Source organism: Balaenoptera physalus (genome assembly GCF_965194825.1).
Source record: "Balaenoptera physalus genome assembly, chromosome: 4".
Lineage (NCBI taxonomy): Eukaryota > Metazoa > Chordata > Mammalia > Artiodactyla > Balaenopteridae > Balaenoptera > Balaenoptera physalus.
The window spans coordinates 50,490,798-50,516,311 of NC_138891.1; the positions used below are offsets into that span (position 1 = coordinate 50,490,798).

The following is a 25,514-nucleotide window of genomic DNA, read 5'->3' on the forward strand; positions in this document are numbered from 1 at the left end:
CGAGACGAAAAGACAACCCTCAGAATGGGAAAAAATATTTGCAAATGAAGCAATGGACAAAGGATTAATCTCCAAAATATACAAGCAGCTCATGAAGCTCAATATCAAAAAATAACCCAATCCAAAAATGGGCAGAAGCCCTAAATAGACACTTCTCCAAAGAAGACATATAGATTGCCAACAAACACATGAAAAGATGCTCAGCATCATTAATTAATAGAGAAATGCAAATCAAAACTACAATGAGATATCACCTCACACCAGTCAGAAAGGCCATCATCACAAAATCTACAAACAACAAATGCTGGAGAGGGTGTGGAGAAAAGGGAACCCTCTTGCACCGCTGGTGGGAATGTAAATTGATACAGCCACTATGGAAAACAGTATGGAGGTTCCTTAAAAAACTAAAAATGGAACTACCATATGATCCAGCAATCCCACTACTGGGCATATACCCTGAGAAAACCATAATTCAAAAAGATACATGTACCACAATGTTCACTGCAGCACTATTTACAATTTCCAGGACATGGAAGCAACCTAAATGTCCATCGACAGATGAATGGATAAAGAAGATGTGGCACATATATACAATGGAATATTACTCAGCCATAAAAAGAAACGAAATGGAGGTATTTGTAGTGAGGTGGATGGAGTTAGAGTCTGTCATACAGAGTGAAGTAAGTCAGAAAGAGAAAAACAAATACAGTATGCTAACACATATATACGGAATCTAAGGAAAAAAAAAAAAAAGGTCATGAAGAACCTAGTGGCAAGACGGGAATAAAGACACAGACCTACTAGAGAATGGACTTGAGGATATGGGGAGGGGGAGGTGTAAGATGTGACAGGGTGAGAGAGTGGCATGGACATATATACACTACCACATGTAAAATAGATAGCTAGTGGGAAGCAGCCGCGTAGCACAGGGAGATCAGCTCGGTGCTTTGTGACCACCTAGAGGGGTGGGATAGGGAGGGTGGGAGGGAGGGAGATGCAAGAGGGAAGAAATATGGGAACATATGTATATGTATAACTGATTCACTTTGTTATAAAGCAGAAACTAACACACCATTGTAAAGCAATTATACTCCAATAAAGATGTTAAAAAAAAAAGAGGTTGTGGCACATATATACAATAAAAAGGAACGAAATTGGGTCATTTATAGAGATGTGGGTGGACCTAGAGACTGTCACACAGAGTGAAGTAAGAAGGAAAAACAAGTATGGTATATTGCATATATGTGGAATCTGAAAAAATTGGTATAGACGATCTTATTTACAAAGCAGAAATAGAGACACAGATGTAGAGAGCAAACATGGATACCAAGGGGGAAAGGGGGAGGTGGGATGAATTGGAAAATTGGTGTTGACATATATACACTATTGATACTATGTATAAAATAGATAACTAATGAACCTACTGTATAGCACAGGGAACTCTACTCAATGCTCTGTGGTGACCTAAATGGGAAGGAAATCCAAAAAAGAGGGGATATATGTATACATATAGCTGATTCACTTTGCTGTACAGTAGAAACTAATACAACATTGTAAAGCAACTATGCTCTAATAAAAATTAAAACAACAAAAACTGTAAACCAATTACATATATGAATTTAGATATGCTAACATTAAAAAAAAATTCAAATAAAATCTAGCTTTGTATCAAAAAAACAAAAAAACAAAACCATAGGCAGTGGGTTCCTGCCACCTCATCACTTTTGCAAAATTCCTCTGGTTCTCCAGAAACATAGATATTATGCAGGACTGACTACATAATTTGTAGGTCCCAGTGCAAAATGAAACCATGGAGCCTCTTGTTAAAAAATTGTTAAGAATTCAAGAAGACAGCAGCAGAGCATTAAGCCAAGTGCAGAGCCCTGTGTGACTGCACAGATCATCCACCCATGGGGCCAGCCCTGATGTTATGTGGTAATCTGCACAGACTACATATCAAACATTCTGAGCGAATAAGAAGGTCTGTTCAGAGGCACCCTGGTGGGGAGGTAGGAGCCCCAGATCTGAGCATGGAGATTCTGGATTCCAGTAATAGCTCTATGAATAACTTCCTGTTATTCCTGTTGACCTTGAGCATGTTATTTAACCTCTTGGAGGTTCAGTTTACTTATCTGTAAGGTTGAGCGAGGGCGAAGTGGGGAAGTGGTGGGCCATGTCAGTGTTTCTCAAACTTTATTTATATGTTATTTATATTCATATACTACATTTTTAGTATAGTGGTTATGATCATGGACCCACACACCTGAGTTCTAATTTGGCTTTGCTGTATTCTAACTGTGTGACCTCAGTCAAGTGCCGCAGTTTCCTCATCTGTGAAATGCAGGTGGTTGTGCAGATTAAATAAGTTAACATAAGTAAAGTCCTTGGAATGATGGCTAATATGTGGCAAGAGCTATATAAGTGTTAATTATTACTTTGAATCATATGGCACATGTAGTAGTACTAGTTTTTTCTTCAATTTGACTCTTTAAAAAACTTTTATTGCAGTATAATTGCTTTACAAGGTTGTGTTAGTTTCTGTTGTACAACAAATGAATCAGCTGTAAGTATACATACATCCCCATATCCCCTCCCTCATGAGCCCCCCCTAACATCCTCCCTATCCCACCCCTCTAGATCGTCACAAAGCATCGAGCTGATCGCCCTGTGCTATGCAGCAGCTTCCTACTAGCCATCCATTTTACATTTGGTAGTGTATATATGTCACTGCTACTCTCTCACTTCGTCCCAGCTTCCCCTTCCCCGCCTGTGTCCTCAAGTCTGTTCTCTATGCCTGCCTCTTTATGCCTGCCCTGCCACTAGGTTCATCAGTACCGTTTTTTTTAGATTACATATATGTGTGTTAGCACACGGTACTTGTTTTTCTCTTTCTGACTTACTTCACTCTGTATGATAGACTCTAGGTCCATCCACCTCATTACAAATAACTCAATTTTGTTCTTTTTTATGGCTGAGTAATATTCCATTGTATATATGTGCCACATCTTCTTTACCATTCATCTGTCGATGGACATTTAGGTTGCTTCCATGTCCTGGAAATTGTAAATAGTGCTGCAGTGAACATTGTGGTACATGTATCTTTTTGAATTATAGTTGTCTCAGGGTATATGCCCAGTAGTGGGATTGCTGGATCATATGGTAGTTCCATTTTTAGTTTTTTAAGGAACCTCCATACTGTTTTCCATAGTGGCTGTATCAATTTACATTCCCACCAGCGGTGCAAGAGGGTTCCCTTTTCTCCACACCCTCTCCAGCATTTGTTGTTTGTAGATTTTGTGATGATGGCCATTCTGACCAGTGTGAGGTGATACCTCACTGTGGTTTTGATTTGCATTTCTCTAACGATTAGTGATGTTGAGCATCCTTTCATGTGTTTGTTGGCAATCTGTGTGTCTTCCTTGGAGAAGTGTCTATTTAGGTCTTCCACCCATTTTGGGATTGGGTTGTTTGTTTTTTTGATATTGAGCTTCATGAGCTGCTTGTATATTTTGGAGATTAATCCTTTGTCTGTTGCTTCATTTGCAAATATTTTGTCCCATTCTGAGGGCTGTCTTTTCGTCTCATTTATGGTTTCCTTTGCTGTGCAAAAGCTTTTAAATTTTATTAGGTCCCATTTGTTTATTTTTGATTTTATTCCCATTACTCTAGGAGGTGGGTCAAAAAAGATCTTGCTGCAATTTATGTCAAAGAGTGTTCTGCCTATGTTTTCCTCTAAGAGTTTTATAGTGTCTGGCCTTACATTTAGGTCTTTAATCCATTTTGAGTTTATTTTTGTCTATGGTGTTAGGAAGTGTTCAATTTCATTCTTTTACATGTAGCTGTCCAGTTTTCCCAGCTCCACTTATTGAAGAGGCTGTCTTTGCTCCGTTGTGTATTCTTGCCTCCTTTGTCAAAGATAAGGTAACCATATGTGTGTGGGTTTATCTCTGGGCTTTCTAGCTTGTTCCACTGATATATATTTCTGTTTTTGTGCCAGTACCATACTGTCTTGATTACTGTAGCCTTGTAGTAGAGCCTGAAGTCGGAGAGCCTGATTCCTCCAGCTCCATTTTTTTCCCCTCAAGATTGCTTTTGCTATTCGAAGTCTTTTGTGTTTCCATACAAATTGTAAAATTTTTTGTTCTAGTTCTGTGAAAAATGCCGTTGGTAATTTGATAGCAATTGCATTGAATCTGTAGATTGCTTTGGGTAGTATAGTCATTTTCACAATGTTGATTCTTCCAATCCAAGAACATGGTATATCTTTCTATCTGTTTGTATCATCTTTGATTTCTTTCGTAAGTGTCTTATAGTTTTCTGCATACAGGTCTTTTGCCTCCTTAAGTTGGTTTATTCGGAGATATTTTATTCTTTTTGTTGCAGTGGTAAATGGGAGTGTTTCCTTGATTTCTCTTTCTGAGTTTTCATTGTTAGTGTATAGGAATGCAAGAGATTTCTGTGCATTAATTTTGTATCCTGCTACTTTACCAAATTCACTGATTAGCTCTAGTAGTTTTCTGGTGGCATCTTTAGGATTATATATATAGAGTATCATGTCATCTCCAAACAGTGACAGTTTTACTTCTTCTTTTCCAATTTGGATTCGTTTTATTTCTTTTTCTTCTCTGATTGCCATGGCTAAAACTTCCAAACTATGTTGAATAATAGTGGTGAGAGTGGGCACCTTTGTCTTGTTCCTGATCTTAGAGGAAATACTTTCAGTTTTTTACCATTGAGAATGATGTTGGCTGTGGGTTTCTCATATATGGAGTTTATTATGTTGAGGTAGGTTTCCTCTATACCCTCTTTCTGGAGAGTTTTTTTCATAAATGTGTGTTGAATTTTGTCAAAAGCTTGTTCTGCATCTATTGAGACTATCATATCGTTTTTATTCTTCAGTTTGTTAATGTGGTGTGTCACATTGATTGATTTGCATATATTGAAGAATCCTTGCATTCCTGGGATAAACCCCACTTGATCATGGTGTATGATCCTTTTAATGTGCTGTTGGATTCTGTTTGCTAGTATTTGTTGAGGATTTTTTCATCTATGTTCATCAGTGATATTGGCCTGTAATTTTCTTTTTTTTGTGACATCCTCGTCTGGTTTTGGTATCAAGGTGATGGTGGCTTCGTAGGATGAGTTTGGGAGTGTTCTTCCCTCTGCTATATTTTGGAAGAGTTTGAGAAGGATAGGTGTTAGCTCTTTTCTAAAAGTTTGATAGAAATCACCTGTGAAGACATCTGGCCCTAGGCTTTTGTTTGTTGGAAGATTTTTAATCACAGTTTCAGTTTCAGTGCTTGTGATTGGTCTGTTCATGTTTTCTATTTCCTCCTGGTTCAGTCTTGGAAGGTTGTAGTTTTCTAAGAATTTGTCCATTTCTTCCAGGTTGTCCATTTTATTGGCATATAGTTGCTTGTAGTAGTCTCTCATGACCCTTTGTATTTCTGTGGTGTCAGTTGTTACTTTTCCTTTTTCATTTCTATTTCTGTTGCTTTGAGTCTTCTCCCTTTTTTTCCTGATGAGTCTGGAAAAATGTTTTATCAATTTTGTTTATCTTCTCAAAGAATCAGCTTTTAGTTTTATTGATGTTTGCTATTGTTTCCTTCATTTCTTTTTCATTTATTTCTGATCTGATCTTTATGATTTCTTTCCTTCTGCTGACTTTGGGGTTTTTTGTTCTTTCTCTAATTGCTTTAGGTGTCAGGTTAGGTTGTTTATTTGAGATTTTTCTTATTTGTTGAGGTAGGGTTGTATTGCTATAAACTTCCCTCTTAGAACTGCTTTTGCTGCATCCCATAGGTTTTGGGTCGTTGTGTTTTCATTGTCATTTGTTTCTCGGTATTTTTTGATTTCCTCTGTGATTTCCTCAGTGATCCCTTGGTTGTTTAGTAGCGTATTGTTTAGCCTCCATGTGTTTGTAGTTTTTACAGTTTTTTTTCCTGTAATTGATATGTAGTCTCATAGTGTTGTGGTTGGAAAAGATGCTTGATACAATTTAAATTTTCTTAAATTTACTGAGGCTTGATTTGTGACCCAAGGTGTGATCTATCCTGGAGAATGTTCCGTGTGCACTTGAGAAGAAAGTGTATTCTGTTGTTTTTGGATGGAATGTCCTATAAATATCAATTAAGTCCATCTGATCTAATGTGTCATTTAAAGCTTGTGTTTTCTTATTTATTTTCTGTTTGGATGATCTGTCCATTGGTGTAAGTGGAGTGTTAAAGGCACCCACTATTATTGTGTTACTGTTGATTTCCCTGTTTATGGCTGTTAGTATTTGCCTTATGTATTGAGGTGCTCCTATGTTGGGTGAATAGATATTTACAATTGTTATATCCTCTTGGATTGATCCCTTGATCATTATATAGTGTCCTTCCTTGTCTCTTGTAATAGTCTTTATTTTAAAGTGTATTTTATCTGATGAGTATTGCTACTCCAGCTTTCTTTTGATTTCCATTTGCATGGAATATCTTTCTCCATCCCCTCACTTTCAGTCTGTATGTGTCCCTAGGTCTGAAGTGGGTCTCTTGTAGACAACATATATATGGGTCTAGTTTTTGTATCCATTCAGCCAGTCTGTGTCTTTTGGTTGGGGCATTTAATCCATTTACATTTGAGGAAATTATTGATATGTATGTTCCTATTACCGTTTTCTTAACTGTTTTGGATGTGTTTTTGTAAGTCTTTCCCTCCTCTTGCGTTTCCTGCTTAGAGAAGTTCCTTTAGCATTTTTTGTAAAGCTGGTTTGGTGGTGCTGAATTCTCTTAACTTTTGCTTGTCTGTAAAACTTTTGATTTCTCCATCAAATCTGAATGAGATCCTTGCTGGGTAGACTAATCTTGGTTGTAGGTTTTTCCCTTTCATCAGTTTAAATATATCTTGCCACTCCCTTCTGGCCTGTAGAATTTCTGCTGAAAGATCAGCTGTTAACCTTATGGGGATTTCCTTGTATGTTACTTGTTGCTTTTCCCTTGCTGCTTTTAATATTTTTTCATTGTGTTTAATTTCTGTTAATTTGATTAATATGTGTCTCGGCATGTTTCTCCTTGGGTTTATCCTGTATGGGACTCTCTGCACGTCTTGGACTTGATTGACTGTTTCCTTTCCCATGTTGGGGAAGTTTTCAACTATAATCTCTTCAAATATTTTCTCAGACCCTTTCTTTTTTCTTCTTCTTCTGGTATGCCTATAATTCGTTGTTGGTATGCTTAATATTGTCCCAGAGGTCGCTGAGACTGTCCTCAATTCTTTTCATTCTTTTTTCTTTATTCTGCTCCCTGGCAGTTATTTCCACCTTTCTATCTTCCAGCTCACTTATCCACTCTTCTGCCTCAGTTATTCCGGTATTTTTTATTTAATTAAAAAAATTAAATAAAGTATTTTTAATTTCAGTTATTGTGTTGTTCATTACTGTTTGTTGACTCTTTAGTCTTTCTAGGTCCTTGTTAAATGTTTCTTGTATTTTCTGTATTCTATTTCCAAGATTTTTGATCATCTTTACTATCATTACTCTGAATTCTTTTTCAGGTAGTTTGCCTATTTCCTCTTCATTTATTTGGTCTTGTGGGTTTTTATCTTGCTCCTTTGCCTATAAGATATTTCTCTGTCTTCTCACTTTGTCTAATTTACAGTATTTGAGGTCTCCTTTCCCTCGGCTGCAGGGTCGTAGTTCCTCTTGCTTCTGTTCTCTGCCCCCGGTGGTGGGGTTGGTCCAGTGCCTTGTGTAGGCTTCCTGATGGGAGGGACTGGTGCCTGCTTTCTGGTGGGTGAAGCTGAGTATTTTCCCTCTGATGAGAAGGGCCATGTCATGTGGTATGTTTTGGGGTGTCTGTGAGCTTAGTATCACTTTAGGTAGTCTGTGTGCTGATGGGTGGGTTTTTGTTCTTGTCTTGTTTGTTGTTTAGTGTGAGGTGTCCAGCGTTGGGAGCTGCTGGCAGTTGGGTGGAGCTGGGTCTTGGATTCAGAAAGAGGCCTCCAAGAGAGCTCTTGGTGATTAATCTTCCCTGGGGCCAGGAATTCTCTAGTGGTCCAGCATCCCGGGCTCAGTGCTCCCACTCCAGAGCCTCAGGCTCGACTTCTGGTTGAGGGACCATGACCCCACAAGTCGCTCATCCCAGCAATAAGGGAGATTAAGGAAAAAAAAAAAAAAACTAACAAAACCCCAGACAAATGGTAAAAAGTAAAATCATACAAACAGAAACAGAAACAAGGAAACATGCACACACAGAAAAGAAACAAAAGCAGAACAAAATAAATCAAATAGCAAGAGAACAACCAGACAAACAAAAGAACCCAAGAAGAAAATCAAACAATTAAGAAGAAAGCTGACAAAAACCCAAAACCAAAAAATGAAACCAAAGCAGAGTGCCAACTGAAGAATGAAGCAAAGAAACAAAGCAAACCAACAAAAATGATATTAAAAAAAAAAGAAAAACAGAAAGGGGAAAGAAGACAGAAGAGCAAAAAGGCAACATAGAAACAAATATTTAAAAAAATAGAAAATATATTAAAGAAAAAAAAGACAAACAAAACCCCAGAGAAATGGTAAAAACAAAACCAAACATAAACAGAAACAAGGAAACACACATATTAAAGGAACAAAAACAGAGCCAAAGAAAACAAAAAGCCAGAGAACAACCAGACAAATAGAAGAATTCAAAAATGAAATCAAACAATTAGGATTAAAAGTAACAAAAACACATAACCTAAAAACAAAACCAAAGCAGTGTGCCAACTGAAGAATAAAGCAAGGAAAAAACAAACTGATAAAAATGATTAAAAAGATAATAATAATAAAATAAAATAAAAAGGGAAAAAACACAGGACAACAGAAAAGCAAAGTAGAAATAGAAATATATATATAAAAGAAAAATATATTAAAGAAAAAGAGGAAGAAAAAAATAAGGGAAAAGAACACAGAACAACAGAAAAGCAAAGTATAAATAGAAATGTATAAAAAAAATAAAAAAAGTTATAAAACAGAGATCCCAAAAGACTAAATAAACAAAACAAAAAACCCCCCTAAAACAACAAGAAACAAACAAACAAAAAAAGAAAGAAAAACCAAAAAAAAAAAAAAAGCTAGAACCAACAACAGAATGAATCAAAACATAATAAAGTCAATAGTAATAATTATGTTTCCGTGGGATGTCTGCTGTAAGTGTCCTTGCACACGCCGTGAGCCACAGCCCCCGCTCTGCCTCCCGGCTGGTCTCTGGACCTGCTGTGGGCACTGTGGGGACCACTCAGGCTTTGATCTGGCCCAGTTCCTGTGTGTGCTGCCCACAACGTCCACAGCTGCCAGAGCTAGACCGTTTTCATTTGTGGGAACACTCAGTGTCTACTCAGATATTCCATAGACGCAGGGTCTACCTAACTGATTGTGGGGATTTAATCTGCAGCTTGTACAGCTGGTGGAAAGATTTTCCATCTTCTTCCTTAGTTACCCCATCCCTGGGGTTCAGCTTTGGTTTTATCCCCAGCTCTGTACGTGGTCCACCTACAGGAGTCTTGTCCTGAGTCTGCCTTGGAGCTCTTGGGTCTGCCCCCGTGAGGACCGGGTGCAGAGGTGGTATGACTGCTTGGATCATGGGAGCCCCAGGTGCACCAAATGCGCAGGGAAGCTGGCGGCCACGAGTGCAAGAGCCCTAATGAGGGCCTTTTCTGCTGCCTGGCATAAGGCACATGAGGGCCAGCCCTGAGGGGGCTTTTTTTATTGCCCAGCAGCCAGCGCACAAGAGCCAGCCCTGAGTGGGCTTCTTTTTTTTTTTTAAATAAATTTCTTTATTTATTTGTTTATTTTTTGGCTGTGTTGGGTCTTCGTGCTGTGCTCAGGCTTTCTCTAGTTGTGGCAAGCAGGGGCCACTCTTCGTTGTGATGCACAGGCTTCTCATTGTGGCGGCTTCTCTTGTTGCAGAGCGTGGGCTCCAGGTGCGTGCTCTTCAGTAGTTGTGGCTGGCGGACTCTAGAGCGCAGGCTCAGTAGCTGTGGTGCACAGGTCCAGCTGGTACGTGGCACATGGGATTTACCAGGACCAGGGCTCGAACCCGTGTCCCCCGCACCGTCAGACGGACTCCCAACACTGCGCCACCAGGGAAGCCCCCTGGGCTTCTTTTATTGTCACTGGCAGGTGCCGGTGTGTAGGTAGAGAGAGGCTACAGTAGTGGCTCCTCCCCCTGCGTGTGACTGAGCAATAGCACCCTGCTTCCATGACAGTCCGGTCTTCCTCCCTAGGCATTCCCTGCTGCAGATTTCCTCCCTCCCGTCCCCTCAGTCCGTCTCCCCACAGCCAACAGCAGTTCTCGCTCTGAGCCTGTTCTCCAGTCCCCACGCACCAGCTCCCAGCCCCTTTGCACACCTGTGAATACATGTCCCAGTCCCAGGCACGTATGGCCACAGTACGGACTGTCTGTGTATTTCTCACTCTGTCCTGTCTGCCACAGACTGGCCGCTTCACCCTCTTCTGACAGCCTCTAATGCTTCCCTTCTGTCCCAGTCTATTTCCCTGTCAGAGAGGGGGTTTCCCCGAATTCGGGGCTCTCTCCTCTGCTTCAGCTTCCCCTCCCTGGGGTGCAGGTCCTGTCCCGCTTCCTCTCCTCCTCCTTCTCCCTTCTTTTTTTCCATCTTACCCAGTTATGCAGGGATCTTTATAGTCCTTTCCAGTGTCCAAGGTCTTCTGCTAGTTTTCAGCTGGTGTTCTGTGAGAATTGTTGCATCTACAGATGTATTCCTGATGCATCCGTGGAGAGAGATGAACTCCACGTCCACCTACTCTCTGCCATCTTGAATCTCCTTGACTCACTTTTAAAATTTAAAAATAATCACCAGATTCATGTGAATGTATATATTTTTCTAGTATTTGTGAAAGTGAATAATAATCATATAATATTTTAAAAAGTTCATTCATATACTCTCTAAAATCAGTCCAAATATTAACAATGGAATGGTCACCACACTGTGGGTAACACTGTACTAGATGTTGGAGGCTTCTTCTAGCTTAAATAGTCCAGGAAAAGATGAATGAATTCATGTGTATTTGTGTCTGTGCCTTCATTCATTTGACAAATACATGACTGTAATATTTCTACCCACTTCATTCATTTCTGCCCATAATAACATCTTTCCATTGGTTAGCTTCTTGTTCCAGTGGAAAAATGTTTAAACAGAAAAGAGAGATTGTGAATAAATCATATAAATGCTTAGAACTTTGATGAGTCGGTGGGGTCCTCTCAAGAGATCCCTTAAAGTCTAACAAGGGATGAGGCTTAGGGTAGTGAAAAATTGGTACAAAATGCTTACAGGAAGGCATAGGATGGCCTTCAGATGTGAGGAGTCTTCTGGGGGACATATGTTCTTTCCTTTGAATACTGTGTTTTCCCCCCACTTCCCTCTACCTAAATCCTATCTTATAGGCCCAGTTCAAATTCTACCTCCTTAAAGTCCTTTCCAGCTATTCTGACTGGAAGTTTCCTTTTTTTCATCTGAAGAGTGCTTTACAATCATAGAGAAGTATTTATTAAGCATGAACTATGTTCCGGCACAGAGGTCACCGGGTTGAACACCCATATCCCTGACCTCAAGGAGTGGATGGGCTACAACTCAACGACTCTCTATGCTGCCTTGCCCAGGCTGGTTGATTCACACATATTTGTCTTGCCTCCCTTAAGGCTGAGTTACTTATTCTTTACTTTTCTATTCCTTAAAGCACCTAAGGACTCTCCTTAGCTAAGTATTTGTTGCCAGAGACCCCAGGGTTACCAAGTTGTATAGGAAATATGAAAATAATAACTAAGGAACTTTAAAATTAGTCTTCACTTAAACATCCGTCTCAAGTTATCACAAGCACCAGTCCCCAGCAATTTCGTAAACATCAGTGATGGTCATATAGGATAAACATGTAATGTGAATATAATATAAATTGATCCCAAAGGAAAACTAGAAATCTTGGGAATGATACAGGACTTCCTGAAGGCAGTGAAAGTGAGTTTAGAGAGAGCAATAGTAATTCACTCAAAGCTGTGGATGTTGATGACCCAACAGAGTCCTATCAGTTATCAATAGAAGAAGAGAAAAGCAACAAGGATGATGGTATGATGGGTACTTCCCAAGAGAATGATTGGAATATCAAAGGATGAAGAAAGATCTTGGGAAAAAATGAAAAACTTGAATATTTTGCAAAGTCAACAAAAAGTGAGGGCTGTTAAATGGTGCCGTGATACAATTTTTCAAAAAACTGTGCCTAAAACCCCATACTTAATTCATAGTTTGCTCATTTAAAAAAACATGGCATGATTGCTATTTTAACTTTGTTGAACGTAAGATAAATAAAATTTTTCATAATTTTTAGTTTTTAAGAATTCCAACCAGCCTTTCCCACCCTCATTTTTATATGTTATTTTTGTCCTTTTTTAAAAAGTGGATTCATTTTAAGTGGACTTTCTATGATACTAATTATCCACAAGAAGAACATCCAGTAATAGTATTCAGTGAAGTGATGGATTGATCAGTATCATTCTTCAAGACTAACAACCAAGACCATAACAGGCAGAAAGGGCACAACTGGCTGTTTTGACTCGAAAGCAGGAAGTAGGGATCCACAGAACCCGCCAGATTTCTCTCGGAATAGTGATGCCCAGTCCAGCTAGGAGGTAATTTTGAGATAAGCCTGATCAAGGCCTTAGAAGGGAACTCTCAAGGCTTCACAGGAAGTTGCTTACCCACAAAACACCAGACCGCAAACCGGATCCACGTGATGGTGGAGAGCTTCAGCATGAGATAGATGTTCACCAGCATGGCAAAGGCAGGCACAAAGGGGAGGCAGGGAGCCATATAGGGCAGCTTCTTGGGGTTCTCTGGCTGCTGCAGGATCACAAACACCAGGATGCTGATCAGCAGCACCATGAGAATGACCAGAAGGACGGCCCACCAGCTCTGCTCTGAGATGTAGTCGGAACCGAAGATGATGAAGGAGCAGAAGATGAACATGAGGACGAAGAGCAGGAGCACGCAGATGGTCGCCGTGTGCCCTGTCGCTGCTGTGGGCCGGTCCATCTTGCCTGGAAGGCCCAGCCGGATCCTCATGGTGTAGTAACGGGGCCCAATCAGCTTCTTTAACTTGATGAGATAAATGTTTTCAGTTTCATCGGCTTCTATGCCTGTGGTCACGTCCACGGTGCCGTAGTTTGGGTGGTTGACGTTGTAGGTTGACTTGTCTGATTTCCCTATGAGCATCTCATTGTCTCCCAAGGATGGTAAGTTCTTAGCCCCACATGTGTTGGTGGCTGGGCCGGAAAACTCTTCCCCTTCACTCACGGGAGAGCAAACTTCCTTCTCACACTCAGCCAGAATGCCCTCCTTCTTCTTTGTGTGCTCCTGAGACAAAAACTTGACAAACCCGTCAATGTCACTTTCTGGTTGGTATCGAAGGAGCAAGACGCAGACAGAGACCAAGGTGTAGGCGAGGAGGGTGCCGATGGACATCATCTCAATCAGATCTCTCAGGCTGACTAATAGGGAGAGGAGAGCCGCCAGGAACCCCGACACGATGCAGGCCACCACTGGGGTCTCCGTGTAGGAGCTCACGTGAGCCAGGAACCTGAAGGGAGGGGCAAGCAGAGGGTTCACGGTGAGCTACACGTGGGGATTGATTCAACATGGTTTAACACCTCCTGGTCCTGCTTCTCCAGCTTACTTCTGGATTCACTGCTTTAAATACAGCTGCTATTCCTACCCCAGGATTCGGTTCCCGGAATATAATTTAAACAATTTACTTTAATTCCTTGAGTTTGAGCCAAACTTCTTTATTAAAATTCCTACTTAATTATGTGATGTGTTGGATTGATTGAATCTAGGGGCTTCTCAGAAATCTAAATTGAGCATAGGTTTTGCTATGAAGAAGGGATACTTGGCGAAGTCATACATCCGCTTGGGGGTCCTCTACACCTGTCTGACCCAACGTGTGGTCCATGGATCAACAGCATCAGCATCACCTTGGAACTTGTTAGAAATATGTATTCTCAGGCTTTACCTGAGACCTACCATGTCAGGCTCTCTGGGAGCGGGGCCCAACAAACTCTACGCTTTAGAAAACCTCCAGAGGATTCTGATTTATGCCAAAGCTTGAGAAGCGCTTGCTCTACAACAGAAGTACAGGGATTTGGTTGGCAAAATAGTACAGTCATTGAGAACATGTGCTCCTGGATGCAGGCTAAATCTGGCCACTTACTAACTGGAGAAGATAGAGAAGACCAACAAGGGTGACTGAATGGCACCCTTCTTTAGCAGTTCCTGGAGGCTTAGGTAGGTTCCCGCCCTCCTCCTCTTCCATTCCTCCCTTATTTCCATGATTCAAACAAGACTATAAACTGTGCTCGGAGCCCCAGCATCTTTCCTCTTGGTTTTCTTTGATAGCTGAAAAACCTTTTGGATGTGTGAAGTTGTCACACCTCCACTATGGTCAGCCCTTTCTTTTCTTTTTTTTTTTTTTTTAACATCTTTATTGAAGTATAATTGCTTTACAATGGTGTGTTAGTTTCTGCTTTATAACAAAGTGAATCAGCTATACATATACATATATCCGCATATCCCCTCCCTCTTGCATCTCCCTCCCACCCTCCCTATCCCACCGCTCTAGGTGGTCACAAAGCACGAGCTGATCTCCCTGTGCTATGCGGCTGCGGGGAGGGGGAAGGGTAAGCTGGGACGAAGTGAGAGAGTGGCATGGACATATATACACTACCAAATATAAAATAGATAGCTAGTCAGTCTTTTCTTGATCTTTCCAGCTCCCCCAAGGTCACAGCTCAGTGGTGACCTCAGGGGGTATGCGGAGGAAACGGTGCAGAATGTGACAGCCTATGGCAGAGATAAAGTCCCTGAGCTGGATCCCTCTGCACTCCTGAGAGCTCCTTGGAGGTTTACTCCTTGTTTTGTGCGCTTGGAGAATGCCTTCCCTGCAAGCTCTTCACACAGTACACACTAGGAACCAAGAGATGGTGCCACATCCCCTTGTACCATGGGCAGATAGGCTACTTCATGGCCAGCTTAGGGGGCTGGAAGTGTCAGTATATTGGTGTGGTTAAAAGTCTGGTTGTCGGGGTCAGACAGTCCTGGGTTCAAATCCTGACCCCGCCACCCAGCAGCTGGGGGATTTGGGGCAAGTTTTTTTTTTTTTTAACCTCTCTGAGTATATTCATCTAGTATACTCTTCTGTAAAACAGAGTTATTGTGCTGACTAAATGGGATACCATATACCTGGGATACACAAATGTTCAGTAAATGGTAGCAATTGTTGCTACTGTTATTAGGCTCTGTTCAGACGGTCTTATCCTCTCTTTAATTGTAACTGTGAACTTTTTCAGCTTCAGAGGGGTGGTCGTCAGGCCTCAATGTGAGGGCAAGCCTCAGATGCCCCTGGGGTGGCTTCTTCCTTCTGGAGGCCACCCAATGTAGCATTTTGGCACTCATCATCTTTATACAATGTCAAATAAGCGGGGAGGGGGCCATTGGGGGGACATATTAGTTTGTTGCTAGATTGAGGGACCCAGAATCAAATGGAGGGGCTGTTTCAGGACCTAAACTAATTTCACTCAAACCCTTTGCCAAGATATATGACAAGTTCCATTGTCTATGTGACAGGTACTCACATCAGAATTACAGTCAGGCTGACAGTGGGTGACAGTCTCCCTGGGCAGGCATGGAAGAATAGAATAAATGCCACTGAGCATACCCCTTACCTGAAAAGGAGCCCATCGCCAGCCATGGCATAAATGACCCTCGGCATTGGGAAGAGGGAGCCCAGCAAGCTGACTGTCAGTCCTGCAACCGACCCGATGGCCACTATGAATTTTGCAGCATAGAACCCACGAGCCACAAACATCTCCATGAGCGGGGATTCCGTGTCAATTGCGTAATATGGCACCATCAGAGTTAAGATCATGCTCACCTGTTAAAACAAGAGGAAACATGGCTGGAGGTGGAGGGGTCTGTCTGAAGCATGGATGGAGGTCCCATAGGAGAGGAGAGAGGCCTGGTCCTGCATGGGAGCTTGGATCTGCCACTTCTTGGCACGTGCCTTTACTTTAGACCAGTTATTTGGCCTTTGGAACGCTTGGTCTCAGTATTTTCTCCCCACATGTGAATTCAGTGGACTAGACCAAATCATTTGTAATATCTCTCTGTGACCCTTTTGTATCTGAGGGATAAGTCTGCAGGTATTTCAGCTCCATGAAAGCAGAGCTACACTGATAGTTCAATGAAGGGCAGATATTATCCGATGGAAGGAGCTGCAGCCAAAGTCACTAGAGCCAGGGCCTGGCAGTGACCATGAGCACCATGTCCACATGGACAAGACTCTCATTTCTTTTATACTTTCAGGGTCCTACAGGATCTTAACTGTACTAGATCTTACCCTAAAGACCAGAGATCAAAACTCTAAAGATAAATGCGTAGGAGATCCACAACCGATTAACTGACGGGACTCATGTTTCCATTTCCTCTCTGTAGCTCAGTCCCAGGAACCAGGCAGGCCAAGAAATAAATTATGGCATCAGGATGGAATCCAGTGCTACTGTGGGCTATAAGACCACTATGGCTTTGCTTAACCAGGACCTATTTCTCCTCACACGTCATAGATCTGCTGTAACATCCCTCCCGTCATAATTGGCCCCAGGTGATGGAGCTGCCAGTCATAAGACCAGGTGCCCCCTGGCCTGTGAAGGCCAATCCTGGCATCAGTGAGGGAGTCCAGAGCCTGAAAAGGAGAGAGTGGTTCATTTCTAGATCACCTCTTTGCCTGTTTCTCAGGAGCCAAGATCCTCCAGTGAAGCCGTGCGCCACTAGGGAGGACAGCAGGATGAATGACCACAGCCCAGCAATTTGACTCTTTTCCTGGTGGTAGAAAGGCAGCCTGCTGACCAACACAAGACCAAACAACCCCTGAGGCACGGTTAGGGCCCACGCATTCTAAAAGGGAATCTTTCCCAGCAACATCGGGGTAGACCTGAGGAGAGAGGGATAGATTCTTACAGCAACTCTCGGAGTGTCTCCTGCCCACATTAGATTAGGAGGGGCAAAAGTTGGTAGATGTGTAGACATATTCTGTAGTCTATAAAGCACTGTTCTAAGGAAGGAGCTGTGATTATTAACTTTACTGTGTGTGCTACAATGGCTGACTCCTGGAGGAGGGGAGGTGTGAGGGAGGAGTAGGAGGGGGAATGCAGAGCAGAGTGTCTCCGCTGCTACGCCTGCCTGCTTCCCCCACCCCCAGCTGTTCCTGAACATTCTGTCTGCAGGGATCATCAGGGTTGGATAAGATGAAGCCAGTGGCATGTGTGTGCATGGGGCGGCGGCGGGGGGTGGTGGTGATAATTGACCCATCCGTAAAGATTTGGGTGGGCAAACCACATCCAGTGCTGCTCTCATGTTTTCCTTTGGCTTCCAGGACAATCGTGTTTTGCAGCTTGCCTTAATGATCCCTTGGCCTGGTTTCTTCAGGTTGTTGCTGAAGGTGTTTTTCCCGTGTTTTTGGTCGGCGTTGTTAGGAGGTTCTTGTCGCATGCCGTGGCAGCAGGAGCGGCAGGGCTGACAGGATGCACCCCGGCTGCTGGCTCCTTCTATGATAATTGTGGTGACTGAAGTGAGTGGGACCCCCAGGACTTGGGGCGACTTGTGTAAGCACACATCTGTCAGCTTACCAGCTGGTCCTCTCCGCTGCCAGGGGCTGAGGGGGATGTTGCATGTGGCTGAACTATTTCTGTGATAGAAATTCTGGGATGGGAGCTGAGACATGACACATCAGAAGTGTGAGGAGTGTCTGAGGGGCGTGATCCTCAGGAGACAGCCTGAAGGCTCCATTCTAAGGACTTCCCTTGGCAGGGAAACCTGAAGGGGCGAACTTGAGCCAGCGTAAAAAGAGGGAGCAACAGCAGAAAGGAATTACATCTCCTCCCACTCAGCACCCCCCACCCCCGAGAGTTAAGGGAGAAGCATTTCTAGAGGACGATGAATTCTCTTTCCCCACCCTGGGAGAGTCTTGCCTCTTTGCTGCCACAAAGCTCCCAGAAGACAGAAGAGCATTGAGAAGGGCGCGCAGAGGCCCACAGTGCCTCTGCTTGCACACCCGCCCGTTACTGCCAGCCTGGGATCTGAGCTCCTTGGACGGCAGCCCACTCCCTGCACACTCTCCCCTGGGCAGCAGCGGACACCAAGAGCCTGTGCATAGGACGGAGCAGGGATGCGGGCCATGGCTGAAGTGAGGACCTGGGGCTTCTCCCATCTCCAGTTTGGAGCCCTGATTTTCTCCTTGTCATTGGTGGGTGGGGTGAGCTTGAGCCAGTGTAAAAAGAGGGAGCAACACGAAACATATGCGTACAAACACCGAGAAGGCACAAGTAAAAGATTACTTCCTGACAGAAGGAAACCCAGTCCCAGAGCCACATTTTAAGGTCAAATATGAAAAGGCCATGAGGAGGGTCACACAAGCATTTGGTACTTACGGATACATATGCTGTCAGGCAGATGACCAGGGAGGCAGTGATAGCATAAGGGATGGATGTGTTGGGATTCTTGGCTTCCTCTCCAGTGGTGGCGATGATGTCAAAGCCAATGAACGCATAGAAACATGTGGCTGCTCCTTGCAGCACCTATATGGATGAAGACATTTATCAGACTCAAAGTGTCAGGGCAGCACCAGGGCCTGACGTGGTCCCCAGAATTGCCTGGTGCCCGGCAAACAGTACTGAGTGGTAGAAGGAGTAACATGGTGGAACTTGTGCTAAACGCTTGAGTTCTGATCTCTACTTTCTAGCTGTGTGACACTGGGAAATTCCCCCATGTGTAAAATGAAGATAAGAGGAATTATATCCAAATAAAAACTAGGTCATTCAGCACATTCAAATAATTTTTGGAAGTAAGTGGGGTTATAAATAAATCAATAAGTTGGCTATCCCTATGTCTTGGGAAACTCATTAACTTCTCTGTGCTTTGTTTTCATTCAGTGGTTCTCAGTCACAACCAGGGTCTGTATGACTGCCCTTAGGGAGATGTTTGGAAATGTAGGGAGGTACTTGTGACCACCACAGAGACATGGGGTGGGCGCTTCTGGCATTTAGTGTCAGGGGCTCAGATGCTTTTGAACAAATTGTCCTGCCCAAATTACCATTAGTGACCCTGGTAGGTCATTTCCAGGGCATCTTCCAGATGTGAAATGATATAAAAGATTTTCAGATCTTCAAATCGTGTAGTGTCTTTCATGGGAAGACAGGTAGAGACAATTTGATTTTAGTGTTCCTTTTGGGGGCTTGAGTGGCCTTGTTGGGCTACAAGGCAGGGGAAGGATGAGGAGTGAGGCAGTGTGAAGCTGAGGAGATGGTATCCAGTGACATCTGCTGGATGTCTGTCTGACAGGAGCCTATGTGATCCCAAGGGTGGTTGTGACTTGATGAGTCAAGCAGTGAAAATCTTCCATTGAGGAGCGTGTGACTTTCTTCCGAAGAATCTATCGAAGTTTAAATTATGTTTTCCCACCTTAGCATTCTCATTATCAGCTGAAAGTAAGAAATGTGCCTCTTTGAATGCTTGGGGGTGTCCCATTTGGGGAAGGTGAAAGAGATTTTTCTGGGCTTTTGTGTATGGGGTGAGGGGATTTGGCAATCTGCAAGCTCTAGCCAGGGGTCCAGGAGTGAGGCTCATTGTGGACTGACCATTTTTTCCTTTTCTCCATATTCGGTTTTAAATGATGAAATTCTAAACACGTGCCAAGCAGACACCTGTCCCTAAATTTTCACTCTTACCTTTCCTACTGACTTCTCAATAGGTAAAAGACAAAATACTGAGAACTGGAACCTACAAGGAACATCACAAAATGGAAGATCGTCTCAAACTTTCAAAAGCAACCTTTGCTCATCTGTAAAATGAGTTGGTCTCTTCTACAGTCTCTCCTGTCAGGACTTTAATGCTTCAGTTCTCTAACTGGAAGTTCTTATCCTGGGGTCCATGCAATTCGCGGGGGAGGGTCTGAGAATTTTGCAGAGAAAAAAATACATCTTTCTTTTCACTACCCTTCAACTGAATGTTATCATTTCTTTCAATTATGAGTGTAGGTGACTAACAGTACCTGTGACTTTGTCACCAATAGCAATCAGCTATTTTCCCATCGTATTAGTTGTTGCGGAGATCTTGAAATACCACTTGTGCTCATTGTGACTTCCAATTTATGTCAGTTATTAGACATAGATATTAATATTTAAAGCACTAATAACAAAGCACATTGTTATATCACAATTTAAAAATATTTTTATAACTATATTTCAGTATACAATTGACCCTTGAACAACATGGGGGTTAGGGGTGCCGACCACAGCACAGCTGAAAATTTGAGTATAACTTATACTGGCCCTCTGTATCTGTGGTTCCCCCATGTACTCGGTTCCTTCATATCTGTGGTTCTGTATCTGCAGATTCAACCAACCACTGACCGGTGTAGTACTGTAGTATTTACTTTTGAAAAAAAATCCACCTAAGTGGAACCGCTTGGTTCAAACTCGTGTTGTTCAGAGGTTAACTGTAATTGATTTCTTTCGAACTCCTATGTAATTAGGTTATTCATTTATAAACACAATTTATACATAGTATAAACATAATTCAGAAGGAGTCCATCGGCTTCACCAGACTGCCAAGGAGTCCACTGCACACAAAGAAATCTAAGAACTCCTGATCTATTCTAATAGAAAGAACTTCTCAAACAAGCAGTTGTCACCAGGGGGCTACTTTCTGGGAGAGGAGATAACTCCCAATTTCACACCAGCAAAGTCCTCCATTTGAGGATGTGGAAAGTGTCTTTGGCATCCAGACAAGGAGGTCAAACAGATCTCACCTCATCATACGTGGAGGTTCACAGGTTTGGAAACGTGCTTGTTTTCATTTGTCTAAAAAATGTCTCTGGTGTTCAGGGATGAATGATTGCTGGGACTGTAGGCTCACTAAGCTGCTCCAATCAAGGAAAGCCTTGCTTTAAGACAGCTTCCAGAAAACAGTCCTGTCTTCTCTTCCTTTAACATCTTTTTTCCCGTACACACACACACACACACACACACACACCCTCTTGTAAATCATACAGTGACCTTTTCTGACAATCAGTCTGAAGATGCATTGCTCCTGATTAGGATGTCCCAGGGCTACAGTGCCATGCCCACTTGGTGTGATCAGTGCTGGATGGAAAGGTCATAGATACTATAAGAGCTCCCTGCTGAGGGTAGGTGGGTAGGAAGGTCCTAAATAAGAACTATAGGGCCAATCTACCCTGGAAAAAGGTGAGAGGTCTGTAAACCGTACCATATGAAGATTAACTGAGGACCAGGGGATGTTTAACTGAAAAAGAAGACTCAGTGGAAGATACCTCCAGACAGAATTGGAGGGACAACTTCCAATTTTGAAGGCTCCAGAGGGAATCACAGAGCCATGCAAATGGGTGGCATAGGACTTGGTTAGGAGTGCAGATTCTGTAGACTGTCAGACCTAGGTTGGTTCTGCCATGTACTAGCTTGGTGACCTAGAACAAGTTCCTAACCCCTTGGGGTCTCATTTTCTTTATCACTTAAATGGAAATAAAAATCGTGTTTAGCTCGTTGGATTGTTCCAGGGATTAAATGAGATAATATGGTCAACCACAGTCATAGAATACAATACGTACTTAATAAATATTCCTCTTATCAGTAGTATTTTATTACTATTATAAGTTTTTCTAGAACAGATGAAACCAAGGGCACAAATTCCTCCTCCTCTTCCTCGTCCTCCTTATTTTTCTTCTAGAACTTAACACATTTTATTAACTGCTCCCATGAACCAGGAACTGTGCTTGGTGATGTGGATGCAGTTATGTGCAAAAAGTACTCTGAGTACTCTTGACTTCCTGGTGCTTGGAGTCTAGAGGACACTGCACGACCCGAAATGCTACCTTGACTGTGGTAACAAACTAAACAAGATTAATAAATATCTATATTATTTGTAAAACAAGGATGCTACTATTTCCCAGATGAATGAAAGAATGGATGGCAATTACTGATAATGATTAGATACCAGAAAATTAACTATGATCAAGTTGGGAAGAGAGAGAATAAGTTTGCAAAGAGAATGTCTGTTAGCCTGAACTTGCACGTGTAGAACTAGAAAGAAATTATGGTTGAAGAAAGACTAAACAGATCAAAGGTAGGACATCTGGAGGTTCGACTGTGATAGGCAGGACACGGAATTTAATTCAGATGGTTCAAATGAATGATTTCAATGAAGGCACTCTAGGGGTCAAGGCTGGGAAGAAGTGAGGAAGAAATACCCTGGCCTTGTTCTCTTCCCACCTTCTGATGATATCGCCTATTGGCTAAACCCAACAGGGAGCAACCAGCAGGGGGTCTTCTGGAGCACAGAACAGAGCATGAGGGGTAGAGAACGGATCTGGGGACTGTGGGCAAATGGGGAAAAATCAGCGCACCTGCCAAGATCAAACAGACTCTGGCCTAACAAGATATAAATTAAATAAACAGATTATGTAAGAAAAGATAATACAATTAGCAAATAGGGTCACCTTTGTACCTGAGTTCGTTTGAATGAGTTTTTCTTCCTTGTAAGCAAATAATCTCTGGTAAATACAAAAGAACCACGAAATGAAACTGTGTATGGATGTGTCTCTACCCAAATACCCACTAAAACTGCTTTCCACTTCACTCTACCCAGATCTCAGATCCGGCCTCTTGTATTTACGATTAGGATACACTTCCATGCATGAAAGAATGTGTGTGGTACCTAGGGGTGAGCATCTGTGAATTAAATTGATGGGTGAAGTGTGTGTGTGTGTGTGTGTGTGTGTGTGTGTGTGTGTTTCTGGGTTCATCTGTACTTTATCCTAACTTTCCTTTAATGTTTTATATAAATAAAAAAAACCAGTATTGATTTTTATTTGATGACATTAATGGAAATTGCTTTCCAAAGTCCTCCTGGTGTAGCTGCTCAGCCAGGCAATCCAGATGGCTCCTTCCCTCTACAGAGGTTTGTGGGGAAACAGCACGTGCCTCAGTTGCTGGCGGGCCGCTGCTTAATTAGTTGACACAAGAATGTCATTGCTGGCCTGCTACTCAGCGTCTGGGATCCCTAAAAGCTGGCCCTTGTGCCTTGCTGATATTTGAGAGGCGTTAGGATGAGGCAGCTCTCTGTATTCTGCCTTGGCGTGTCTGCCACATGTGCCTAGGAGATAATTAGGCACATTTTTATAATTCACTCTCAAGGTCACAAGACAAAACTCCAACTTTAACAGCATTTCCTACCACCCTCATGCTCCAGATCTATTAGCAGCCTGTCCACAGCGACAGTGGAACGTGCTAATAGGTTCCAACAAGTGGATTCAAATGTGGAGACATGGGAAACAGGTTTTCCTTTGTTTGGAGGCTGTCAGCATTCCCCACAAATACTTGCTCTGAACCATTTTCCTGGGAGCTATTTGTGCTGGTAGAGTGTCTTATTTGGTTAAAGAGAAACCATAAGATAGCATCGAGAACAAATAACATATAGCGAATACGCATGCAACAATGTTCGAGGGCTGAGGAATTGCAGATGGAAGCAGGGGTTCAGCTGAGGGCCAGCAGTTACTTGATATAGGGAAAAAAATGTTTGTTGTTCTTAAGCTCTTCAAGACCAAAGAAGCATTTGACCCAGAACCTGTAAGTGAGTAAACCATTCCTTATGCTATTTTCTTTGGAAGGAAGTGGTTGGAGCAGGGAAAGAGTAGGCTTCTCAGGGGTCCATGGCCGGAGGATGGATTGCTCTTTAACTCTTTCAGAGTCCTTGAAAATTGTGTTTCAAGTCATGTAGTGGTATCCTTACAAACCGCTCTGTCCACAGTGGTTTCCTCCATCCCGTCCTACCGAAAGGGATCGAGGAAGAAAGTGGACTCGAGCTCTGCACTAGTCCCCTCGTCACGGGTGGGGGGTCAGAGTTTCCTTAAGGAGTGAAGAAGTTCATGAAGCTGCCAAGTAGGCAACTCGATTTTGTTGACAATCGTCAGATGACAGAGTAGGGAGTGTGTTTATTCACTTGGTGGATGACATGCTCATGAGAAGGTGTCAGATCTTAAAAAACAGCATCCATATTCAAAGTGGCCTTGCTGGACTGGAAAAGCGACCTGAAACCAAAGTCGAGAAAGAACAGGTGTAGGCAGTCGGCTGTGGAGGAAATGCACAAGGCAGAAAGCCAGGGCCAGGCGGGTAGCAGGGAGGATGCGTCAGCAGCATCTTCACACTGGGCTGTCCTTTGTGCTCAGTGATGTTTTTAGGCACAGCCACTAGGACATATATTTTAATTAATTAATTAATTAATTTATGGCTGTGTTGGGTCTTCATTTCTGTGCGAGGGCTTTCTCTAGTTGCGGCGAGCGGGGGCCACTCTTCATCGCGGTGCGCGGGCCTCTCGCTATCGCGGCCTCTCTTGTTGCGGAGCACGGGCTCCAGACGTGCAGGCTCAGTAGTTGTGGCGCACGGGCCCAGTTGCTCCGCGGCGTGTGGGATCTTCCCAGACCAGGGCTCGAACCCGTGTCCCCTGCATTAGCAGGCAGATTCTCAACCACTGCGCCACCAGGGAAGCCCTAGGACATATATTTGAATTTCTTGCAGGGAATATGGATTTGCAGCGAAAAATCCAAAATGCCAGCCAAGCTTTTTTGGTGACCAATGACAAGCCTACTCCAGGTAGCAGGTTTGGGTTGGAGTGAGGTCAGTGGCCAAAGGTGCCAAAAAAGACAGTTGGTTCGATGCGTGCAAACCTGGGCGTAATGGAGTAAATAAGGGCTTTGGCTCATCTAGGACTGGGATTGAATTTCAACTCTATTACAGTCTAGATCTGTGATCTTAACTCTTCTAAACTTCAGTTATTTCGATATAAACGTGGAGATCATTGTCCTTATCTTACAAGGCTGTGGTGAAGAGTAAATGAAAAGTGTATGTGAAAGAGTATGTCATAAGGAAAAAATCGTTAGGGATGGCATCCTTCCTTTCTTTTTTATGCCTGATTTCCAATTTTCTTTTCTTGCTGTAGAAGCCAGTGAGAACTGGGATTGGGTAAATGGGAAGCCCCTAAGCCTGGCTTGATTAGCTCCTCCGTGATGAGGCAGCTCCTGACTGAGGAAGGATGTGGAGCCCCTGAGCAGGGAGAGGAGACCCCGCAAAGAGAATAAAGACCCCAGAACAAAGCACAAAAGGAAGAGCTAAAAGACTGGTTCATCTTCTTCAGCATGGGCAAAGGGTATCTACACAGAGGATATTGATTATTTCCAGTCTTCACATGGGGCCTAGACTACAGTGTGTGCCATTTAGATAAGTTATTAGGAAGATTTTGAAAATTAAACATGATCTGAGTAATTAAGAAGAGTTTTCAAATTGCTTTGATATGATGTCTTAGTAAAAATGCACATTTGGCCTGGGCCGGCTTAACTATACCCCCATCTTAATGCTCCTTCTAGCTCCAAGACCCCA

General features: G+C 42.8%; 1 protein-coding gene and 1 long non-coding RNA gene across 2 annotated transcripts in view; one reads left to right on the forward strand and one right to left on the reverse strand.

Moving 5' to 3' along the window:
• SLC7A14 (solute carrier family 7 member 14) overlaps positions 1-25,514 on the reverse strand; it is a 127,962-nt gene that overhangs the window by 16,673 nt on the left and 85,775 nt on the right. The window contains exons 5-7 of the mRNA XM_082458961.1: positions 18,498-18,644; positions 15,738-15,946; positions 12,720-13,597 (exon numbers count right to left, since the gene is read on the reverse strand). Of these exons, the coding sequence (XP_082315087.1) occupies positions 12,720-13,597; positions 15,738-15,946; positions 18,498-18,644 (1,234 nt within the window). The remainder of the gene's footprint in view (positions 1-12,719; positions 13,598-15,737; positions 15,947-18,497; positions 18,645-25,514) is intronic.
• On the forward strand, positions 1,164-9,097 carry LOC309660420. Its single transcript, XR_014263385.1, has 2 exons — positions 1,164-7,944; positions 7,983-9,097. It is a non-coding gene; the product is annotated as an uncharacterized lncRNA (long non-coding RNA).